The sequence below is a fragment of the Grampus griseus genome, assembly GCF_964374135.1.
Source record: "Grampus griseus genome assembly, chromosome: Y".
NCBI lineage: Eukaryota > Metazoa > Chordata > Mammalia > Artiodactyla > Delphinidae > Grampus > Grampus griseus.
This window is the reverse complement of record NC_139016.1, coordinates 7,025,492-7,048,011: the sequence shown is the minus strand read 5'-3', so window position 1 is coordinate 7,048,011 and position 22,520 is coordinate 7,025,492. Positions and strand designations below refer to the sequence as shown.

The 22,520-nt window shown below is 49.3% G+C and overlaps 1 protein-coding gene across 1 annotated transcript in view; it reads right to left on the bottom strand.

The window, feature by feature from the left end:
* LOC309817737 (protein Shroom2-like) overlaps window positions 1-22,520 on the bottom strand; it is a gene marked incomplete at its 5' end in the record, with an annotated part of 133,082 nt that overhangs the window by 54,212 nt on the left and 56,350 nt on the right. Inside the window, 2 exons of the mRNA XM_082647011.1 lie at window positions 2,737-2,868; window positions 17,453-17,604. Coding sequence (XP_082503137.1) covers window positions 2,737-2,868; window positions 17,453-17,604 — 284 coding nt within the window. The remainder of the gene's footprint in view (window positions 1-2,736; window positions 2,869-17,452; window positions 17,605-22,520) is intronic.

Below are 22,520 nucleotides of genomic sequence, written 5' to 3'. Positions count from 1 at the left end.
GGTACGTAGGCTAACTTTGTTGGACTTAACGAACAAACTGGACTTACAAACGTGCTCTCAGAACAGAACTCGTTCGTATGTAGGGGACTTCCTGTACATAGATAATCCTAAAGACGCCACCAAAAAACTATTAGAGCTCATCAGTGAATTTGGTCAAGTTGTAGGATACAAAATCAATACAAAAAAACGTGCTGCATACTAACAACGAACTATCTGACAGAGAAACTAAGGAAACAATCCCATTTACCACTGTATCAAAAAGAACTAAATACCTAGGAATAAATCTAACCAAGGAGGTAAAAGACCTACTCAGAAAACTGTAAGACACTGATGAAGGAAACTGAAGATGACAAACACAGATGGAAACATATACCGTGTTCATGGACTGGAAGAATACTGTTAAAATGACCATACTACCCAAGGCAATCTACAGATTCAATGCAATCCCTATCAAAATACCAAGGGCATTTTTCACAAAACAAGAATAAATAATTTTAATATTTGCATGGAAACATGAAAGACCCTGAAGAGCCAAAACAATCTTGAGAAAGAAGAACAGAGCTGGAGGTATCACAATCCCTGACTTCAGACTATACCACAAAGCTACAGTCATCAAACAATATGGTACTGGCACAACAACAGACACATACAACAATGAAACAGAATAGAGAGCCCAGAAGTAAACCCACACACATATAGTCAATTAATCCATGACATAGGAGGCAAGAATATACAGTGGAGAAAAGACAGCCTCTTCAGTGAGTGGTGCTTGGAAAACTGGGCAGCTACATGTAAAAGAATGAATTAGAACACTCCCTAACACCATACACAAAAATAAACTCCAAATGGATTAAAGACCTAAATGTAAGGCCAGACACCATGAAACTCCTAGAGGAAAACATAGGCAGAACACTCTCTGATATAAACTGTAGCAATATTTTTTAGGATCTGTCTCCTAAGACAAAAGAAAGAAAAGGAAAAATACACAAATGGGACCTAATTAAAAGTAAAGGCTTTTTTTTTTTTTTTTTTTTTTTTTGGCGGTACACGGGCCTCTCACTGCTGTGGCCTCTCCCGTTGCGGAGCACAGGCTCCGGACGCGCAGGCTCAGCGGCCATGGCTCACAGGCCCAGCCGCTCCACAGCATGTGGGATCTTCCCGAACCGGGGCACAAACCCGTGTCCCCTGCACCGGCAGGCGGACTCTCAACCACCGCGCCACCAGGGAAGCCCTAAAGGCTTTTTTAAAAAAATAATTAATTAATTAATTATGGCTGTGTTGGGTCTTTGTTACTGCACGCAGGCTTTCTCTAGTTGCGGTGAGCAGGGGCTACTCTTCATTGTGGTACACAGGCTTCTTATTGGGGTGGCTTCTCTTGTTGTGGAGCACAGGCTCTAGGCACGTGGGCTTCAGCAGTTGTGGCTTGCGGGCTCTAGAGCGTAGGCTCAGCAGCTGTGGCACACAGGCTTAGTTGCTCCACTGCATGGGGGATCTTCCCGGACCAAGGCTCGAACCCGTGTCCCCTGCATTGGCAGGCGGATTCTTAACCACTGCGCCACCAGGGAAATCCCGAAAATTAAAGGCCTTTTTTTTTTTCAGAGGAAAGGAAACCATCGACAAAATGAAAAGACAACCTACTGAATGGGAGAAGATATTTGCCAATGATATGACCAATGAGGGGTTAATATGCAAAATATATAAACAGCCCATCCAACTCAATATCTAAAAAAACAAACCTGATTTAAAAATGTGCAGAAGACCTGAACAGACATTTTTCCAAAGGAGACATATAGATGGCACATGGAAAGTGCTCAACATCACTAAGCAGAGAAATGCAAATCAGAACCACAATGAGGTATCACCTCACAGCTGCCAGAATGGCCGTCATCAAAAAGACAACAAATAACAACTGCTGGTGAGGACGTAGAGAAAAAGGAACACTTGTTCACTATTGGTGGGAATGTAAACTGGTGCAGCCACTGTGGAAAACGGTATGGAGGTTCCTCAAAAAACTAAAAATAGGACTACTCTATGATCTAGCAATTCCACTCCTGGGTATACACCCAAAGAAAATGAGAACACTGATTTGAAAAGATACATGCACCCCAATGTTCATATCAGCATTATTTACAAGGTGAAGATTGGTATATCTTACACACACACACACACACACACACACACACACACACACACACACACACAATGGAATACTGCTCAGCCATAAAAAAGAATGAAATTTTGCCATTTGCATCAACATGGATGGGCCTAGAGGGGTATTACGCTTAATGAACTAAGTCAGACAGAGAAAGACAAATACTGTATGATATCAGTTATATGTAGAACGTAAAAAAATAAACAAACGAATATAACAGAACAGAAGCAGACTCACAGACGTAGAGAACAAATCAGTGGTTCCCAGTAGGGAGAGGGAAGGGCGACGGGGCAAGATAGGGGTAGGGGAGGAAGGGGTATAAGCTATAAAATAAATAAGCTACAAGGATATATTGTACAGCACAGAGAACGGAGCCAATGCTTTATGATACCTTTAAATGGAGTATAAGCTATAGAAATTTTGCATCACTATGTTGTACACCGGAAATGAATATCGTACATTAACTGTACCTCAACAAAAACTAAAATAAAGTGAGAAATGCACAATAACGACAAGGCAGGGAAGTCATGAGTGTGGCAGAAAGTGAAACCAGCTTCCCATCCCGGCGGGAAAGGCGTGCCTACCTGGCGTGGTGCTGGCCTGGCCACAAGGGGCAGGAGCTGGTAGAGGGGAATGGAGATGCCGATGTCTCGGGGTGGCTGTCGGAGAACTTGGTGACGTGCCAGGAGTGTGGCCTCCAGCTCAGCTCAGTCCTCCTGAAAAAGGATGCAGATGGCTCAGGGACTTCACAGCAAGGACAACTTCAGGCGAAGAAAGGAGTGGGAGGCAGAAACGATTCCTGGGTGATTTACTGCATCGCTGTCAGGTGCTTCCCACTGCATCTGGGCACCAACGCTCTTTGTACAGGTTCGTTACCGGAGAACATCCCCGGGCGAGAATCACAGGCCCCAGAATGTGAACCAGCCCTTAGGCTTCCAAATTCATTCTAAGTAAGTACATGAATCTTGCCCATGACCCCCGCTGCCCCACCCCCAAGACACAGCAGCATCTTCTGTCTGTCCAGTGCCAGTGCAACTTTGCACAGGCCCTTAGCCTGTTTGAGGAGAAGGCACTGGGCTGCAGAAAAGCTTGAGCTGGGTCCCGTGGAGTCTTGACTGCATTTATTTATTCACTCACTTCACTAAGTGAACACAGCTATCCTGCAGTTAACGGGGACTGGTGGACATGTATTCCTCTGAGCCTCCCAGAGCGTCCGAAGTCATCTAAGGGTTCCTGTCATGGGAATCACCACGCCCTAAGACCAACAGGCTCCAGTCCATTCCTGCCAGGGCTTCTGAACGGGGCAGGAGCCTTCCCTGCCCGCCTCCACCGCCCCCACCATCCGTGGGTGGCTAATTAGGTTTTTGACCACACCTGCCCAGGTGTGAAACAGCATGTCCAGTTGGACATCCCTGCAGCCGACGTAGGAACATCACAGGGCCTCCCGGGTAAAGCTGCTGCAGGAGCACATGGCCCATGCTCGCCCCTCCTCCTCCCGCAATTTTTTTTTTTTTTTTTTTTTGTGGTACGTGGGCCTCTCACTGCTATGGCCTCTCCCATTGCGGAGCACAGGCTCCGGACGCACAGGCTCAGCGGCCATGGCTCACGGGCCCAGCCGCTCCGCGGCATGTGGGATCTTCCCGGACCGGGGCACAAACCCGTGTCCCCTGCATCGGCAGGCGGACTCTCAACCACTGCGCCACCAGGGAAGCCCCCTCCTGCAATTTAAGATGGATCTAGCCTCACCAGGGACACTTTGTACAGCCCAATCGAGATCGGAGAAAGGGTTCAACTGAGCCTCTAAGTACCTGATGGGGATCAAACATTCTTCCAACAGGCAAAAACATTAAAGAATATTATGCAACAACGAATATTAAAGAAAACCCAGAAAGCATTTATAACATAAACCTTCTGATGACTCAGAAACGAGGAAAAATACACGGGTGGCAAAATGTGGAATGTGTTGACTTTTTGATAGTTTCCCACGAGCTAAAGCATAAAAGAGACGAATTCATCACACCACAGAAGTAAAGGGATTGTAAAACCAAAACTGTACCTCATAAAGTTTCTCAAAATCCTCGTAAGGAAGGTTCTGGCCACGTGAATTTCATTTTCAGATGGCTTTTCCTGTGCTATAATATCCGTAACGTCTGTCATCTTCCTTTACAGGTAATTAATGAAGGAAACAAACTAGACAAACTGCAGGCAAAGGAAAAAGAGGCTTGGAAAAGAAAACGCCTTACACTTTGTGGTAACATATTTCAACTCTGTAATTGGGATGAGTGGGGAACCAGCTGGTTTACTGGGGCAGTCGAGCTCTTTGAGAAGACTAAATGTTTCTCCTCTTATTTTAAAGGATAATACAGGCAGACCTTGGAGATGTTTCGAGTTGGGTTCCAGACCACCACAATAAAGTGAACATTGTAATAAAGCTAGTCACGTGAACTTTGTGGTTTCCCAGTGCATATAAAAGCTATGTTTACACTATACTATAGTCCACCAAGTGTGCAACAGCATCATGCCTACAAAAACACAATGTACATACCTTAATTTTAAAAGACTTTATTGCTGAAAAACACTATTATCTATCCTAGTAATAATATTAGTAACATCAAAGATCACTGATCACCGTAACAAATATGATAGTGGAAAAGTCTGAAATACTGTGAGGATTACCAAACTGTGAGACACAAAGTGAGCCAGTGCTGTTGCAAAAATGCTGCCAACAGACTTGCTTGCCACAGGGTTGCTACAACCTTCCATTTGTAAAACAAACAAACAGAAAACACGCAGTATCTGTGAAGCACAACACAGCAAGGTATGTCTGTACACAGATACATGCCTCTACTTCGAGGAGACATAGTCAACAGTTACGGTACTAACTGGAGCTTTAAAGAAAAAAAAGGAAAACACAGTGAAAAGGGTGATACCTAGAAGCTGTAAGTGAGGAATCATGGCTCCTGGGGAGACTGAAATTTCCCTACGTATGTGGCTCTCGTCAGGTCCTCAGACTTTCCTAGAGCACAGTGAACGTATCTGGGAATCGAGGAAGGTTCAGGCAGTTTCTGTCAGCCCCTCTGATGTTTAAAACTGGATTCTGCTGATGAAAGGAGGACATGTGGCTGATGAAAGGAGGACATGTGGCTGAGCGCTGGTCTCTCCATCACAAGCCCGTGACCACGCTGGGCAGGAAAGCTCTGGGGACCGAACGCTCTGGCGCCACCTAGCGTTCCCAGATGGAACAGAAATGGCAGGGGCCGATTTAAGGCGCTCGTTTCAACAGACGATGGTGCTTCTTCCCACACAAGATACGCACTCCAGGTGGCTTTAAACCACCCGGGTCCTTGGAAGTCTGGGGCCGTGAGGGGTGCACAGGCCACAGGCTGTGCCAAAACAGGTGGGCAAGGTGCCCCGATGTGAGGGCCTCGGAGAACTCGGACCACGTGGTACCTGGTGGTACCTGGTTAGGGGTTAACCGCCCTGCCCCCTCAGGGGGCCACGCGTGTCGGGAGGAAAGGCACACACAGCAGGTATGCAGCGAACCACACCCGAACCTTCCTGTCCTGGCGGGCGGGACGTCTGCTATGTCTGCTACAGCTGGACCAGCCCCCCCCCCCCCCCAGACATCAAACAGGAACAGAAGGGAGAGCTGTGAAAGGAACGCCCCCTCCGCAGGCCACGCAGTCAGACACAAGCCAGCTCGGCTGGGGAGACCAGCAAGGACGCCCTTTCCGGGAGGAAGAAGGACGGCACGGCTCAGCCCAGAGACATCCAAGGCCATGCTTCTGTGCAAGGCCGTGTGGTCAGCGATGCCAGGGAGGAAACAGCCGTGACCCGGCCGGGGTGCAGGTGCTGACCCCTCCTGTGCGTGCAGCTGCACGATCCTGCCAGCTCCGGAAACGCAACAGGGCTGCGTCCAAGGCACGCCCACGGGAGACCAACAGCCACTACCATGGTCACCCCGTGTACAGGGAAGAAAGCCTTTTCATCCACATGGCCACTGCTGCTCGGAAAGCTTAAAGAATAGGCATATTGTAGAAAACATGGAACATTTAAAAACTGAAATGCGATTAAGACAATAAAGGAGGATAACCCATCATCTGAAGATGAACGGTGGGTAACGTCTCTGCATTTCTTTCCCCGTTTCAGACGGCTGAGAGCATCGTGCAGACTTGGCGGGGCCCTTTCTCTCTGCAGCCCGCCTGGTTTGGTGAGCATTGACTCTCCAGGCCACTGTCACTTTTCCAAAATGTCATTTTTAATATGGCATAATATTCCTTCCACATGAATACTGAAAAGCAATGCTGCTGACTATTAACACCGGGTTTCCTGGCGTCCAAATCAAATTATTCGCCCTAATGAGGGTTCTCTGAAACCTTTCCCAAAAGGTGCACACCAAAATTAATCTCAATTTACTTCAATTTCTAAAAATAATTTTTTATGCTAGGTAGTCTTTTTTTTTTTTTTTTGAAGGGAAGGGGTTTAGATCTCAAATATAAAAAATGCTAGGATACCAATGAAAGTTAAGAATGGATCTAGATACAGAAAATTCATTTTTAAAAAGAAATTATTAAAATAAGGGCTTCAATGAAATGTTTCTCATTCAGAGAAAGAGCAGAAGTCCCTCAAAAAAAAAAAAAAAATCACGTGAACGCCGGATTATTTTCCTAACGTTTCCAAGTGCAGCCAACAGGCGCTGCCTCAGAAAACAAACGCAGTCCGCATGTGGTCCCCACGAGCGCGCGGGGGTGGGGGGTGGGGCTGACAGTACCAGGCCTGCAGGCTGGGAAGCCAAGGGGAAGGGCCTGGCGGGACACTGTGAGGGGGCGCCACAGGGTGTGTTGGCTGCAGGCGACATCCTCGGGGGAAAATAAAACCAACAGTGATGCTTGGGGCACCTTAGAAGCAAGCGTCAAGGGGGGCGGCAGTGGGGAGGGGCTTCCAGATAAAGGGAAGGCTGGAAGTTCCTCAAATGCTTCCCAGTGAGTCCTGTGGGTGATGGGGGTGAGTTCCGGGCAAGGAGCCCCCAGAAGCTTAGGGAGGGAGGGTGTGCAGAGGCCCTGAGGGACAGGCCCACAGAGGGTACAGGCCCTCGAGATACTGGGCTGGAGGAGGGCGACAACTGCAAACAGCCTTTTTATTCTTTAAAAGTGAAACACACACATAAAAAGCACCACCCTACAGACACAAAATGAAGCCTGCCCCGAGCTGCTGCTTCCTTCCTGCGCCGGTCAAGCCTCTAGAGGACAGATGCTGACCGGCCTCTCCCTCTTCCGAGCTGCCTCTACCTTCTACCACACCAGCTCCCTGCAACTCAGCTCTGGCAGCTCCTGCCTCACCCCACCGCCCTCAGCTGCTCCCAACTGCCACGGAGCGAAGCCCGGGCCAGGCGGCACTGGCATCGCTGGGACGGCTGTGTTTGCACAAGCCCTCAAGGTCATTCCGAGGCGAGCTCAGGTCTGAGACTCGCCGCTCTAGCCCCGAGATACCCTTCCTCCCTTCCCCCATCCGCTCTGCCAGCCTCTTTAGGAGGTCCCGGCATCACTGACTTAGGTCCACGTCTGTGTCTCAAAGCTGGCTCAGCCTTCAAAGGACAGCCTGACTGCTGAGCTCTGCTCCAGCCCTCCCTCCTTCTGCCAGAGCCACCACTTGTTAGAGCTTTTCCTGTCCATGCCCATCCGCCCCCTCAGCTGCCAGTGCCCCGAGGGCAGGACCTATGGGTACGACTTCAGCCGCCTGGCTGGAGCGCTTCCAATGTACATTACGTGAATGAATAAAAACAGAGGTCAGACCACTCTGTGAATGGCGGAGTTGTTTTCCCGGGCACTGATCTGACAACACGATGCTGTGGGTGGTGACATCACACTTGATAAACCGGGATAAGAGTCCAGGAGCTCCTGCCTTTATAAACGAGGCGAAAGAGGTAAAGAGGACAATTCCCAAATGACCTAAATAGCTGAAACTGATACAAGACATCAAAGCTGCATTTTAAACCAATGCCAGGGCCGTGTAGCAGCATTCACACGGGATAAAAGCATCAGGGTTCCGCCCCACGAGGCCGGGGCACCCCTTATCTGTCTCCCAGCAAGGGCAAGTGCACGCCTGTCTCGGCCTCCGGCGTTCCCCGGGTGCATGAGCAGGAAAGACCGCGTAGAAATGTCACACAATGAACGCAGGCAGAACTGGAGCAGACCCAAATGGCCTGGCTATTTTTCCATTAACTTTTGCAAAGGGGGGTGAAGGGGACTGTCTCACCCAGCACTACTCGTACTAAAAACGCTTTGTCCAAACCACCCGAGGTCACGGTGCATGTCCCCAGTTTTCAGAAAGGCACCGATGCAGCTTCTTGGCTACATTTAAACAGAATGGATTTTTCGGTAAAGACACCCCAGACACTCAAATGTGCAACCATTAACATAACTAAGTACGAGCAGCCCTAAGGATTAGCAACAGAGCAACAGAGTCTCATACGTCAGAGTATAGAAACAAAAGTACGTGAAACGTTCTCTGCCTGCCTTAATATATTAGAAACCACCAGCGCTTCCAAACTAAATTATATCAACATCACTCGCACGCCTTCTAACGAAAAACAAAATCCTAACTGTTTACCGCTCTCTACGTGGCTTAGAATCTGAAACATCTCACCTGGAGATTCAGCTGATTAAGCTGGTTAAGCCACACGCTGAATCTGCATCTGAGGAGAAGGAACCTTTCCCCAAATAACACAGTCCTGCTCTGTGTGGCTTTTTTCCTCCGATTTTATTTCATAAAAACAAGAATGGCAAACAGCCCAAACGAGTCGGCGTCTGTCCAGGATAAACCTCTGGGTCTACTCTGTTTTAAGAAGAAAATAAGCACAGGAACAAACAGGAACAAATCCCGCAAATGCTCAAAACAGACACTTTCCCCCTGAAATTTGAACGAGCCATCTCAGACCACCCTCCAAAGGCAACACCCACCAGCATCCCCAGTAAGACAGACACCCTCTGTGGGAACACACAGTTTCTGCCCCAGGAAGAGCTCTTGGGGGTGGGGGAGAGGGGGGAGAAAGGAGAGGAAGGGGGAGGAAGGAAAAGCAGGAGGGATACAACCTGCTGACGTCCCATCCATCCCTCTCCTCTTGCTGCTTCAGGAACACCTGCACTCATCAATGTTGGGGCCACGCACAGAGCCACCTGCCCTAGGACAGCTCCAAGGAGCCAGCAGCAGAGGGGAGCCCGGCACGACACTGGCTTGGTGTAGAACTCACTGCAACTCAGTGACGTCCAGAAACCCACGCACGGGGCAAGAAACTTGCTCCTAGCAGGCGTGGGTGCCGTCACTAGACCAGACACCTCCTTTCTTCAGATGTGTCGCCACGCCACCCCACGTGGCCGTCCCTTACGGCCTCCTGCAGCGAACCTCCATCCTTGGGTGTTAATCTCCTCCCGAAGGCAAGCTTGGCGGACGTAAGCAGAGTCAGGGAAGAGTTTAAGGCCTCCGGCAAAGAGGCAGGAAACATACGTCAACCCTATGCATAACGTGGCCCTGGCATAAAAACTGCTCACAGCAGCGGACGGCTCAAGAGGGCCACGAACGACGAAGTGGCAGGCGAAGTTCACTGTAGACGAGACTAAGATTACCACATACATTTGGAAGGAAGACCGAAAGAGTCATTACAAGCTATACAATAGAATTCACGGCCTGACAGTTAAGAGACGTGTTCCCTACGGTGTTTGAAATTCCATGTACGTTTTAGGAGCTGAACGTATGGTACCAACTTCCCTGTGAACGGAGGACAGTGGATGGTATCCCGGTGCTGTGCACACAGAGCTTTTAGTGAGCATTTTACGGCATCGGACGGCAACAGCCTTAACCCAGCACCGGGCGAGAAGCGTCCCCTACTTCAGCACGTCTCCCACAGCAAGGGGCTTACCGACGCCTGCGTTAATCAGGAAAAGGCCTCGAGTGACCTAGTTTCGGGTCTTAACCTTTTCCAAGCACATGTGCTTAAGCCAGTGGTATAAGCACTGCGGCCACCCAGCAAACTAGCCCGTGGCCCTCAGGGAAACACCGGCGCCGAGATTCATCCCACACCTGCCCATCAGGATCTCCAGGGAGGGGCCGACACGGGGGAAGAAAGTGCAGGCGACAAGTACACAGAGAAACAGACACAGAAGAAGAGGTTACCACATCCTCCCACACTTTCCTGCGAGCAGCACTTCCTTGGCCGAACAAAGAGGGAAGGACAGGGTGCCCGGGAGGCACGGCCAGGCTGCCCCTGCTGGTGCCCCGGTTCCGCTGACTCCCGGGCAGACGCCAGGATGCCACCTGGACATCTCAAAGGAGAACATGTGTGCACCCGGTGGGGCTTCCTGTTACCCTGCTTTGTTTCCAGCCGACACAGCTCTGGGAGGGAAGCGCTGGCTCTCAGCTGTCTGGGAAAGAAACGTGGCTGGGGAGAGACAGTGATCTGGGTCCTTGTCTCCCAAGGCATCGCGCTCGCCCAATCCCGGCTTCTAAACGATGACAAGATACACAGTGCCCATGCCCCGTGAAACCGGACGCCACCGCCTCGTGAAGTCAGGCCGCCACCACCCTCGCCTGGCCGCCGGGTGCCCTGCTCGCCGCACAGTCTGAAGCAAGACACGCACACCCAGCAGCTGTCACCAGCGGGAGGGCGTCAGGATGTGATCCACGATGCCCACTTCGTTCATAAAACCACGGGTATGTGTTTTACACCGAGGCGCGTACACGCCTCTTCCCAGAACCTCCGAGAAAAACCAAGCCTGCACTGGCCACTCTCACCCTCAGGACCCTAAGCTGTTTTCAATCTTCATCAGAAAAGCCACGCTTTCTTAAGGTGCCTGGGCTGGGCAGGGAGTTGAGGGTTCAGGCAGCTCATTTATCATTTGGTGATCCGCAGGTAGGGCAACATTTGATATTGACGTGTTGGTGGCTCAGTCTATGAATTAACTACAGAGTGCCTTCATACACTAAACACTTTTTTTTTTTTAAGAGTACGTGATCCAGGGCTTCCCTGGTGGCGCAGTGGTTAAGAATCCGCCTGCCGATGCAGGGGACACGGGTTCGAGCCCTGGTCCGGGAAGATCCCGCATGCCGCGGAGCAACTAAGCCTGTGCGCCACAACTACTGAGCCTGCACTCTAGAGCCCGCGAGCCACAGCTACTGAGCCCACGCGCCACAACTACTGAAGCCCGCGTGCCTAGAGCCTGTGCTCCACAACAAGAGAAGCCACCGCAATGAGAAGCCCATGCACCACAACGAAGAGTAGCCCCAGCTCGCCGCAACTAGAGAAAACCCACGCGCAGCAACGAAGACCCAAAGCAGCCAAAAGTAAATAAATTTATATATATATATATTAAAAGAGTACATGATCCCTTTTGGAGCTCTACATATAACACTAGTTAGAAAATGCTAACTGATCTCTGAGATACAAGTCAGATTAGTGGTTGCCTAGGGATAAAGAAACACGAGAATGGTGAGATTTAGAGAGAGAAGAAAACGTCACCGATTTAAGAGAAATCATGTTAAAAGCACTCACTGGTGCCTTTGTAATAAGGTAAATGGTAAGTTAGTATGGAGTTTTTTTCTTTTTTTCTTTTTTTTTTGCAGTACGCGGGCCTCTCACCGCCGTGGCCTCTCCCGTCGCGGAGCGCAGGCTCCGGACGCGCAGGCTCAGCGGCCATGGCTCACGGGCCCAGCCGCTCCGCGGCACGTGGGATCATCCCGGATCGGGGCACGAACCCGCGTCCCCTGCATCGGCAGGCGGACTCTCAACCACTGCGCCACCAGGGAAGCCCCATATGGAGTTTTAAAACTCCTTATTATGTGCATCTTCAGTACTTACAACCGTAATTCACCATGTGCCGGATGACATCAACAGATCCTAGTATTGACTAATTAACCATTTTGTAGAATTTTATTCACATTTCTAGGCAAAACCACCGTTTCAGACTTTTCTAATAGGCAAAAGTAATACCCACACACAGTATTAAAATTTAATCCAAAATTACCTTTAAAAAATTTAAAAACACCTAAGTTTGTTTTTAAAAGTGTGTTTGAAAAGAAAAAAACATTTGGACAAACTGCTTGGTTTGGTTTTATATTGGGTTGTATGTGTTAGTTAGAATATTAAGCGCTATCTAAACTAGATAGTCATCCTGCACACCCCTCACTTAAAGGGAAACCGGGTATGCGGATTACAAAGTGGGATTCTACACCAGGGCCCCCATCAACCCTTCACAGCCAAAGTTTGACCGGTCTCCCCACAAGTCTGTTGGATACGCAGTCAGCTCCACGGCCAACGGGCCGGGCCCCCAGGCCTTCTCTCTCCTTCTACCCCCAGTTCTCATGGTGTGTACTCCGAACAGAATTCACATCATCCGGTTTTTAGATCCTTAACTATGTTCCTCGAATTCAAAAAAAAAAAAAAAAAAGCTTCTGAACACATGGAACGATGCCCAACCTCGGTCATAATGACAGAAATGCCCATTTAAAGGGTAAAAGCATCGGTCACCTATCACATCCACAAAGCCAACAAAAACAGACTTCACGATGCACGGTACTTTCTGCCTCCAAACCTCCCACGCTAGGAACGGATCAGGACGGCCTACACGCACATGTATGGGGTCTCGGGTACAAAAACATCACACCGCAGCAATGTCTGCTGTACACCGGAAGCACCGTAAATGTCCGCACACAGAGGACCTGCTAGACACACAGCAGAGGATCCAGACCGTGGAGCCGCACGGGGTCAGGAGAAATCTCGACTCAGAGCACTCACCCTGGACCAACCCCCATTTTCACGTGTAACACATAAGGAGGTACCTGTGTCTAAAAGGAAACCTAAGAGATTAGTACTGACACGGCCACTCTCCGGAGCGGCAAAATGGGAAGATGAGAGGGCTTGGGAGAAAGGCTGATGTATCCCACCCAGTTCCCGTTCCAAAGTGACTGTTGTCCCACGCCCATGGGTTACTCTGAGTACTCATAAATGCGGAATAAAAAGTCACTCTTGGAGTAACTGTAGCCGGCATTCCAACACCCACCCCTTAGGGTGATCCTGCCTGTCTTGATCACAGAGCAATAAACAGAGCCTCCTGGGGGCACCGCCCAGAACAGAGCACAGCTGACCGCTTCCTGGGGACCAAACCTCCTGCGGAGTCCTGTGAACACATCACACGGAACCCCAAAGGCCTCTCCTCTTTAAAAGTGCAACGAGGGCTTCCCTGGTGGCGCAGTGGTCGGGAGTCCGCCTGCCGATGCAGGGGACACGGGTTCGTGCCCCGGTCCGGGAAGATCCCACATGCCGCGGAGTGGCTGGGCCCGTGAGCCATGGCCGCTGAGCCTGCGCGTCCAGAGCCTGTGCTCCGCAACGGGAGAGGCCACAACAGTGATAGGCCCGTGTACCGCAAAAAAAAAAAAAAAAAAAAAAAAAAAGTGCAACAAGCTCGCCATTTTTTTTTCAAGCTCGCCATTTTTATCATCAGAGAAGTAATACACTTAGACTGTGCACTTAATGGATAAAATGGTAAGTTTTGTTATGTGTATTTTACCAAAATTAAAACTTTTTTTCATGGGGCCGATACAGTTCTATAACTGCTTGTATGTGTTCCACTCAACTGGACTTTGAGGGGCATCTTTCCATGTCACGAAATACTGACACCATTTTTTTCCATAAATTTATTTTATTTATTTATTTTTGGCTGTGTTGGGTCTTCGTCGCTGCACACGGGCTTTCTCAGTCCCCTCTGCGGTGTGCGGGCTTCTCATTGCAGTGGCCTCTCCCGTTGCAAAGCACGGGCTCTAGGCGTGCAGGCTTCAGTAATCGTGGCTTGCGGGCTCTAGCATGCAGGCTCAGTAGCTGTGGTGCATGGGCTGAGTTGCTCCGCGCGGCATGTGGGATTCTTCCCGGACCAGGGCTCGAACCCGTGTCCCTTGCATTGGCAGGCAGATTCTTAACCACTGTGCCACCAGGGAAGCCCACTGACACCATTTTTTAATTTTGTAGTAGCACTTGTATTCTTTTTAAAAACTTTTATTGACGTATAGATTTATAACGTGTTCATTTCTGCTGTACAGCAGAGACTCAGTTATACACACACATATGTATTTTTTTCATATTCTATTCCATTACGGTCTGTCACAGGATGCTGACTAGAGTTCCCTGTGCTCTACAGTAGGACCTTGTTGTTTACCCATTCTACATGTAATAGTTTGCATCTGCTAATCCCAACCTCCCAATGCATCCCTCCTCCGCCCCCCACCCGCCTTTGGCAACCCCCAGTCTGTGCTCTGTGTCTGGGAGTCTGTTTCTGTTTCGTAGATAAGTTCATTTGGCTCACACCATTTATAATGGCAGCACTCTGTAGTACGGATGGTCCCTAATTCACTTCAGTCATTTCCTTTTGCTGAATATCTAGGATCCAAGAAATGAAATTCTGAGTCCAAAATAGGCCTTTTGACACATGTTGCCAAACCGCTTACCAGAAAGTCTCATCAGCATCACATCAAATAAGCACTTGTTTCCCCACATCTCAGCACCAACGGGCATTGCTATTCCATTAGATCTCGGCCAGCTGGAGAATCAAAACCTGGTTTGTAAGTAAACTTGTCGATCCCTAGTTAAACGTCTTTTTAAACACTTGTTTCCTATGTGCATTTCTCATATTAGAAACTGCCTATGAGTGTCTTTCATTCAACTTCCTACTGGGGTGCAAATTCCCTTCTTTATAGCTGTTGTTACTAAACCAACTTTATTACACACCTGCTTTTTCTTTTTTTGGACCCTAGAATAAGATCTGACATAGACCAACATTTCATTTTTACCTTGTGAGATGCAACCGGTGAAAGTATTCATGCATCCTGATTCCGTCCCCCAGGATGTGTCACTGGCTCGCTTTTATTCGCTGCTGCCTCCCCCGGGCTGGCCGATGTCACACTGACAGGTTTTACTGAATGAGCACCTCAGTGTCAGCATCCCCATGAGGCCCTCCAATGACGCCGTCCCGGTGCAGTTCAAATCAATTCGATTCAGTAAGTCCAAGCCCTTCATTTGCCCTTGCGCGTCGGGCACTGCAATAAGGAGCCGCAAACTGGCGAGACGGTTTGCTCACCGCGTCAACTAAGCCAGTGTTTTCCCAGTGCGGGGAGATGGACAGTAAGCCAACGAGCCGTCTGTGTGTTCTGGGGGCTCGGGCAGCCCCGCAAAGGAGACATTTCAGGTGGTGGTTTATAACCGCTGTCTCCCCTGTGTGGGTCAAGTGTCCCTCACCATCACCAGCGCTCCACCAAGTCTGACGGAATCCTGTGAGGACTTCACACGTCCTGCCTTAGGAGGCTTAATAAGGTGACCTCAAAGAAATTACACACCATGATGGTACCCGTCCTGTCCCCTGCTCCCCCAGAAGTCTCCAAAATGGCCATTCTGAGACTTCAGTTTTCTGATTTACAAGGAGGACAGCCTATTCCACTGAGAAATGAGGCTGCTTCATTAATGTGGCAAAGGATGAAATTTTTTCCTTCTTCGTTTCTGAACCTCCTCCTTGGATGCTATTTTGGTCCCCCAAAAAATAAATACATAAAAAGTCCACAGGGATATGTCTTCAAGTCTGTACTAAAAACTGAAGGCCTTGAGTCAATTTACTTTTTAAAATATACAGCCAGGCTTCCCTGGTGGCGCAGTGGTTAAGAATCCGCCTGCCAATGCAGGGGACACGGGTTCGAGCCCTGGTCCGGGAAGATCCCACATGCCGCGGAGCAACTAAGCCTGTGCGCCACAGCTACTGAGCCTGTGCTCTAGAGCCCGTGAGCCGCAACTGCTGAAGCCTGTGTGCCACAACTACTGAAGCCCGCGCGCCTAGGGTCCATGCTCTGCAGCAAGAGAAGCCACCACAGTGAGAAGCACATGCACTGCAACGAAGAGTAGCCCCTGCTCGCCGCAACTAGAGAAAGCCCGCACACAGCAACAAAGACCCAATGCAACCAAAAATAAACAATAAATAAATAAATAAATTTTTAAAAAGTAAAATAAAATTTACAGCCAACCTTGGAAAGACTGCACTAATTCTGCTAAAAGGGGCACGTCAACACTTTACTATGAATTAGCCAACTGTAGAACATAAGGTCGAGAATTATTTCTATCTGAAACCAGTCACCAGAATTCCCTGGCGGTCCAGGGGTTAAGACTCAGCACTTCCACTTCGGGGGCACAGGTTCGATTCCTGGTCCCTGGTTGGGGAACTAAGATTCCCACAAGCTGTGCAGCGTGGCCAAAAAACAAAAGTCACACAACACCTCCATGCTGCCCCGTAGGACCGTTCTAGTGCCTGTGTGTGAAAGCATCCCGTGCCCAACTTCACTTTCCGACCCCTTCAAATCATCCCAACTCCTATCCACAATCTCCTTTCTCGGAATATGCACTTGCTCCCCTCAGACCTCAGCACAGCACTGGAAACACCTGCTAGCTGACCTGTAAGTCTATATGCATCCCATTTTAGCCTAAAACCCCCAAACCTGGTAGCCTGCCACCTTGTGTAAAACACAGGCAATGACATTTCATCATCTGGAGCATAAGCAGTTTCCCTCACTGCCAGAAAACCACCGACATGTTGCCAAGAATAAGATTTAAGTATTCAAAATCACTTACATCAAAATTAACAGTCGTCAACAGTAATAAAAGAAGAAATCTTTTAAGAACCTACTGTATAGCACAGGGAACTCTACTCGATACTTTGTAGGGACTTCCCTGGTGGTCCAGTGGGCAAGACTGCACGCTCCCAATGCAGGGGGCCTGTGTTCGATCTCTGGCTGGGGAACTAGATCCTGAATGCACGCCACAACTACAAGTCCACATGCCGCAACTAAAGATGCCACGTGCTGCAATGAAGACCCTGAGTGCCACAACTAAGACCCAGCGCAGCCAAGATAAATAACTATTGGAAAAACAACAACAACAACTTTGTAATGACCTACATGGGAATAGAATCTAAAAGAGTGGACATCTGTATATGTATAGCTGATTCATTTTGCTGTATAGCAGAAACTAACACAACACTGTAAATCAACTATACTCCAATAAAAATTAATTTTAAAAAAAGAATGTTTAAAATTTTTGATGTTGGATTCATCCTTGGCCAAGAGATAGATTCCTAAGTGTACATGCATGTACACACACACGCGCACGCGACTTAAGTCCAAATCACGACTGCCACAGTGACACGGCGCAGCCAATAGACTCCAGGTTTCACGGTCCCGCTCATCTCTGTTTGTAAACAAGGCACGAGGCCCAGGTCTTACCTTTTCACCACCAGCTTCAGGGTCTTATGCGACCCCTTCACCAGGCAAATCGCTTCCTGTCTAAACCCCGACAGACTGATGTCGTTGATGCCAACGATCTCATCTCCGGCCAACAACTTGTCCACTGCCGCGGCTTTGCTTCCTTCTTCGATCTGCAACACAGAAGTGTATCCTGTGAGCCTCTTGAACAAGCAAACAAGTCCCCAGGACTTGGCCAGGAAGACAACATGCCCGTGACACACGCCACCCACAGGTTTTCTCAGACTGGCTTCAGGACAACCCAGGGGTGAAGGGATCCACCTGGGCCCTGATTCCCAGCGGGAGACCAGGGACGCATCCCTCACCCGGTCTGCCTCTGCAAGGTGTACCATTCACGGAGGGGCGGGAAAGCGCACGAGCTCTCAGAAACACACCAGAAACAGCAGAGCCAGAAATACCGATTCACTTCCTGGATCTCCTTCCTCCAAAAAATCATGATGGATTTTTTTTTAATTATTATTTACTAGTTATTTCTCATAGATTAATCCCGCACCTAGTTATTTCCGTAACAGCTGTATTTAGATATAATTCAGATAGCACACAACTCACCCATATAAAGATAAATGAGTGGCTTGTTAGTAAATTCACAGTTGTCCAGCCACCACCACCACCCATTTTAGAACGGTTTCCTAACGCCAGAAGAAACCTCGTCCGTGCCAGTCAGCGGTCACTTCCCGATGCTTCCAGCCCCTGGCAACCATGCGTCTGCTCTCTGCGTCTAGGGTTTGCCTATCCTGGATATTTCATATAAACAAAATCCTACAATAGGCGGCCTTCTGTGTCAGGCTTCCTTCACTCAGGTTTTCAAGGTGCACCATGTTGTAGCCTGCGTCACAGCTTCATTCGTTCTTATGGCTGCAGGAAGCTCCACTGTAGGGACGACCACATCTTATTTATCCGTTCATCGGTGATGGCTATTGAAGCTGCTTTTCCTTTTTGGCTACTAACGCTGCCGTGAGCACTGGTGTACAGGTGCGTGCTTGCGCGTGCGTCTTCACTTCCCTTGGGTGTACGCCTAGGAGTGGAACGGCAGGGTCGCACGGTAGCTACGGCGAACCTTGTGAGGACCCGCCAGACTGCCTTCTGAAGCAGCTGCACCACTTTACGTTCTGCATCCGAGGGCCCCAGTTTCTCCACATCCTTGCTGACGCTTAGTATCTGATTCCTTTCATTACAGTCCTAGATGACTACACCACGCTGGGTACGTAAAATACTCCCTACTCGGTGTTAAACACGCGTGTATGAATGTGTTGACTGACTCCTTAAAAGCGTTTTATGATTTTTATCCTGAGGAATCTTAATCTTTAAATCCTCACCCTTGTCTTCCCTATACAGTAATAATCCAACTCAGCATCAAATAATCCATCGATTAACCAACCTGCTTCTGTACTAGCGCTTGGCAAACCGCGGCCCATGCGTCAAATCCAGCCAGCTGCTTTTTTTTTTTTTTTTTTTTTTTTGTAAATAAAATTTTACTGGAATACAACCAGAGCTATTTGTTTATACGCCGCTACAGGAGAGAACAGAAGAGTCTGACCCACAAAGCCAAAAACATTTACTACTTGGCTTGTTGTTAAAAAAAAGTTGCCAACCCCCGTTTCACGCCAAAAAGCCATTATGTTTACGAACTGCTAGGACAACTAGTGAAAGAGATGAATGCTTACAGGCACAGAGGTGTACGGGTTAGGAAGTTCGCTGCTCTGTTTGCCAGGACTAACCTAAAAGTCCGTTCCGAACCTCACAAAGCACTAAAGCCGTGAACGTTTCTCCTCCGGTAGTTACAAAGCTGGAAACGAGGCAACTTACAGGCTCCGCTCTGAGACCACGTGGTGCTTTCCTAAAGTCTCCGCCGGATCCCAAGGACAGCTGAACTTTTCCTAGGTTAATAAAGCAATTATTCATCGCAAGTCCACGGCATAAACAAAATGAGCACTCCTAACTAAACTATGAAGCGAACCATTCGGTTAACAACCGGTTTCAAAGTCTAGACAACTTTTATCCCGACATGATAACAGATCGTAAATGAGTTTCCATCCCACCAAGATTACACACTCAGCCACACGTGGCCAAGGTGAAGGTTACGTGGTGGGGAGTTTCCGTTTTGGCACGCCCTGGGTGGGAGGCCAAAGGGCCGTCCAGGCGGAGGGTCGGTGGGCGGCTGCCTGAGGGGAGGAGAGGGTACCCGGGGAGAGGTGGCCTGCTCACGGGGTGACCAGCAGCGGAAGAAATTTAAAAACTGGAGGGACGGGGATGGAGGCCTCCTACACAGAAAACAGACCCACCAAGAGCTGAGGACAGAACCCTGGGGCCCCAACACGGAGAAACCTGGAAGAAGATGGGTGGGTGAAGGTGCAGGAAGTGAACAAAGAGGGGGTGAGAGTCACAAAAGCCCAAACAAGCAAACACGCGCAGAGCTGGCGAGAAGCGAGGGTAGCGCGTGTACGTGCGTCCCTCTCCTTGCGATGATGCCTCTCTGAATTTCAGCTTCACAAGAAAACTCTTCAGGCAAGACAACTATGACCAAGGAACTTGCAAGGGCCTTAGGGCAGCTTTCCAAGGCAGGACGTCCTGGAGGCAACCCGTGTGACTCAGCCATGACCTGGTGGGTTTTTCAGTCTCGTTCCCACAAACCCCTGGATGCACAAGTTCTGCGAGACTGTCTCCAAGCGCTGGCATCGAAGTCTGATGACATCGTGTTGCTTCCCCTCATCCGCAAAGACTTCCCAAGCTCCTCCTGCACCAGTGAAGACCGCACTCCGAAGTGTCCACCTGCGCCGTCCCGACCACACTCTACCTACATTCCCAGCAAAGACGGCCCTGGGCTTGGGAGACACAGAAGCTGGGGAATTCTCCCCGCCTGGCTTCCTCGCCAAGACAAACTGTCTGTTTGACGTTTATTGTGCTCATGGAGAAAACAGTTGTAAAAGAAGACGTTTTGAAAACCTCCAGTCTGTACTCTTGACCCCATCAAACTTCTCCCATTAGGAAGAATTAATTAGGCTTGAACTTGGTAGAGAGCAAACCTGAAGTTGGCTCTAGTCTCACAGGATACTTACTGACTCTGCCTGCCAGCACTGTACAGTGTATCACACATTACAGACACTCAGGATCGTTCTGTCACCGTCCCCTGCCTTATAGTCAAGAGAGCGCTTGGCACTGCCCCTAGCAGAGGGAACTGCCTGACATCTACAGCACTCGGGAGCCACAAACAGGGCAGTCCTGTCCCAGAGCCACCAGGCGAAGTTCTCAGTGCCGCTCGCTGTAGCTCAGAAGAAAAGTCCCTTTACAAAAAGACAGGCACGCGAGAACAAATGACTCCACGCCCATGATGCCTGTCCGTGTGTCACGGGCAGGATCAACGTCCCACGTTCACGTGCCAGGTCCAATATTCTGGTCTGAGTGTTCGCTGGCATTGGAAAACTCCAGTGTAGGGCCTCAATTAAGACTCAAGTGTCCCCACATGTGCGGATTTCCTTGCTGTTCTTACGGAAACGCTTTTTCTGGAAACAGCAGCGGGGGAAAAAAACAGTCAATGGAAGTCTCGTTGGAACAAAGTTTTTGTATTTCATCCAACGGATGTTAGTTACAGCTGATCAAGGATGACATCCACGGAGGCCGGAGAACCTTGATTCTCCTGGGAGCCGGGACTCCCGTGGGAAGGAACCACATCAGGGCAGCAGGGGCGCGAGGGGCCGGGCTCGCTTGGCCTCGGGGCTGGAGATGAAAGACTTCACGAAGAGAGAGGCCCACGAAGGGCAACTTGAAAGGGGTGGCATGGATGGGGGCGGACATTCCACAGGGGGGTCTGCATGTGAAGATGGGGCAGAGGCAGGAAGCCGGGCCGGTCTGAGGAATGTCAGCCTGGCCCAGCGCAGAGCTCTGGCTGGGGAGCGTTTGAAGATAAGGGCAGAAAGAGGAAGATGAGGAACCTGACCTTGGGTCGGAATCTGGCATGATATCCTGGAGGCAGTGGGGGCCCCCGAAGGCCAGCACGGAAGCAGGGGAGCGACCTTCTTATTCCAGCAAATGCGTCTGGTAGCTTCATCCTGGAGGCTGACGCGAAAAGAATTTCTTCTGCCCGAGAACAGAAGGCGGCGGGTTCTGTCTTTGTACTGGACAGAAACAAGGGCTCAAACCAACACAGGGCAGAGAACACTAATGTAAGCAAGTGCTCCAGACACTGGGAAGGAAGGTCTAAGGACAGAAGCGATGCTGGACGTCAAGGGCCACAGGAAAGGGGTCGGCCGGGGGGAGCTCAGACGTTGAGCGGGACTGATGTGGAAAATCGCGACACCCAGAGATCAAAACCAAAGGAGGAAGAATGTGTTAAGTCCAGTATCACATTTCAAAGGCCATGAATCACACCCGTGATTAATCAGTTATGACTATCTCAAAGAAAGCTTTGCTGTCTGGAGAACAAGCCATGAGAAAGCACTGCCTTTTGTGAGCCAGGACAATCACTGACGTCACCTCCTTGGTCTGCTTCATTTAACTATTTTAACTCGTTCTCCTTGAGCTCCCTTGTTTCAGAAAAGAGAGCTGACTCATCCAGGAAAAGTATCAAATTGTGAACTAATCGGAGAGTGCATCTCTGGTAACCGAGAAGCCCATCGAAAACCAAAAACCTCTCAAGTGTTAAGACGTGAACATACCATCAGTCACTGGTCCCTGTCTCCCTTCTTGTACATCCCGAGGAGTGTTTTTATCGACTATTTGGGGAATTTAAGCTTCGCCGTAGCTCTGGAAACATGCTTAAGAAGGAAATCCCACCTCACCCCATTTCTGGAGTATAAACGCTTTCTGAAGAGGTGACATTGTTCGTTGGTTATTTTTTGGTCCAACCAGGGAAGGGTGGGATAATGAATTCAGCTTAACATTCCATGGGGGGTAGTTTTTCTTAACCTGACAACACAAAACATACTCAATAGCAATTTGGAGACGCAGTCACGCACGTAATAGGTCTTGAACAGGATACCCGGAGAAAAACATGGTCCAAAAGGATATGTGCACTGCAGTGTTCACTGCAGCA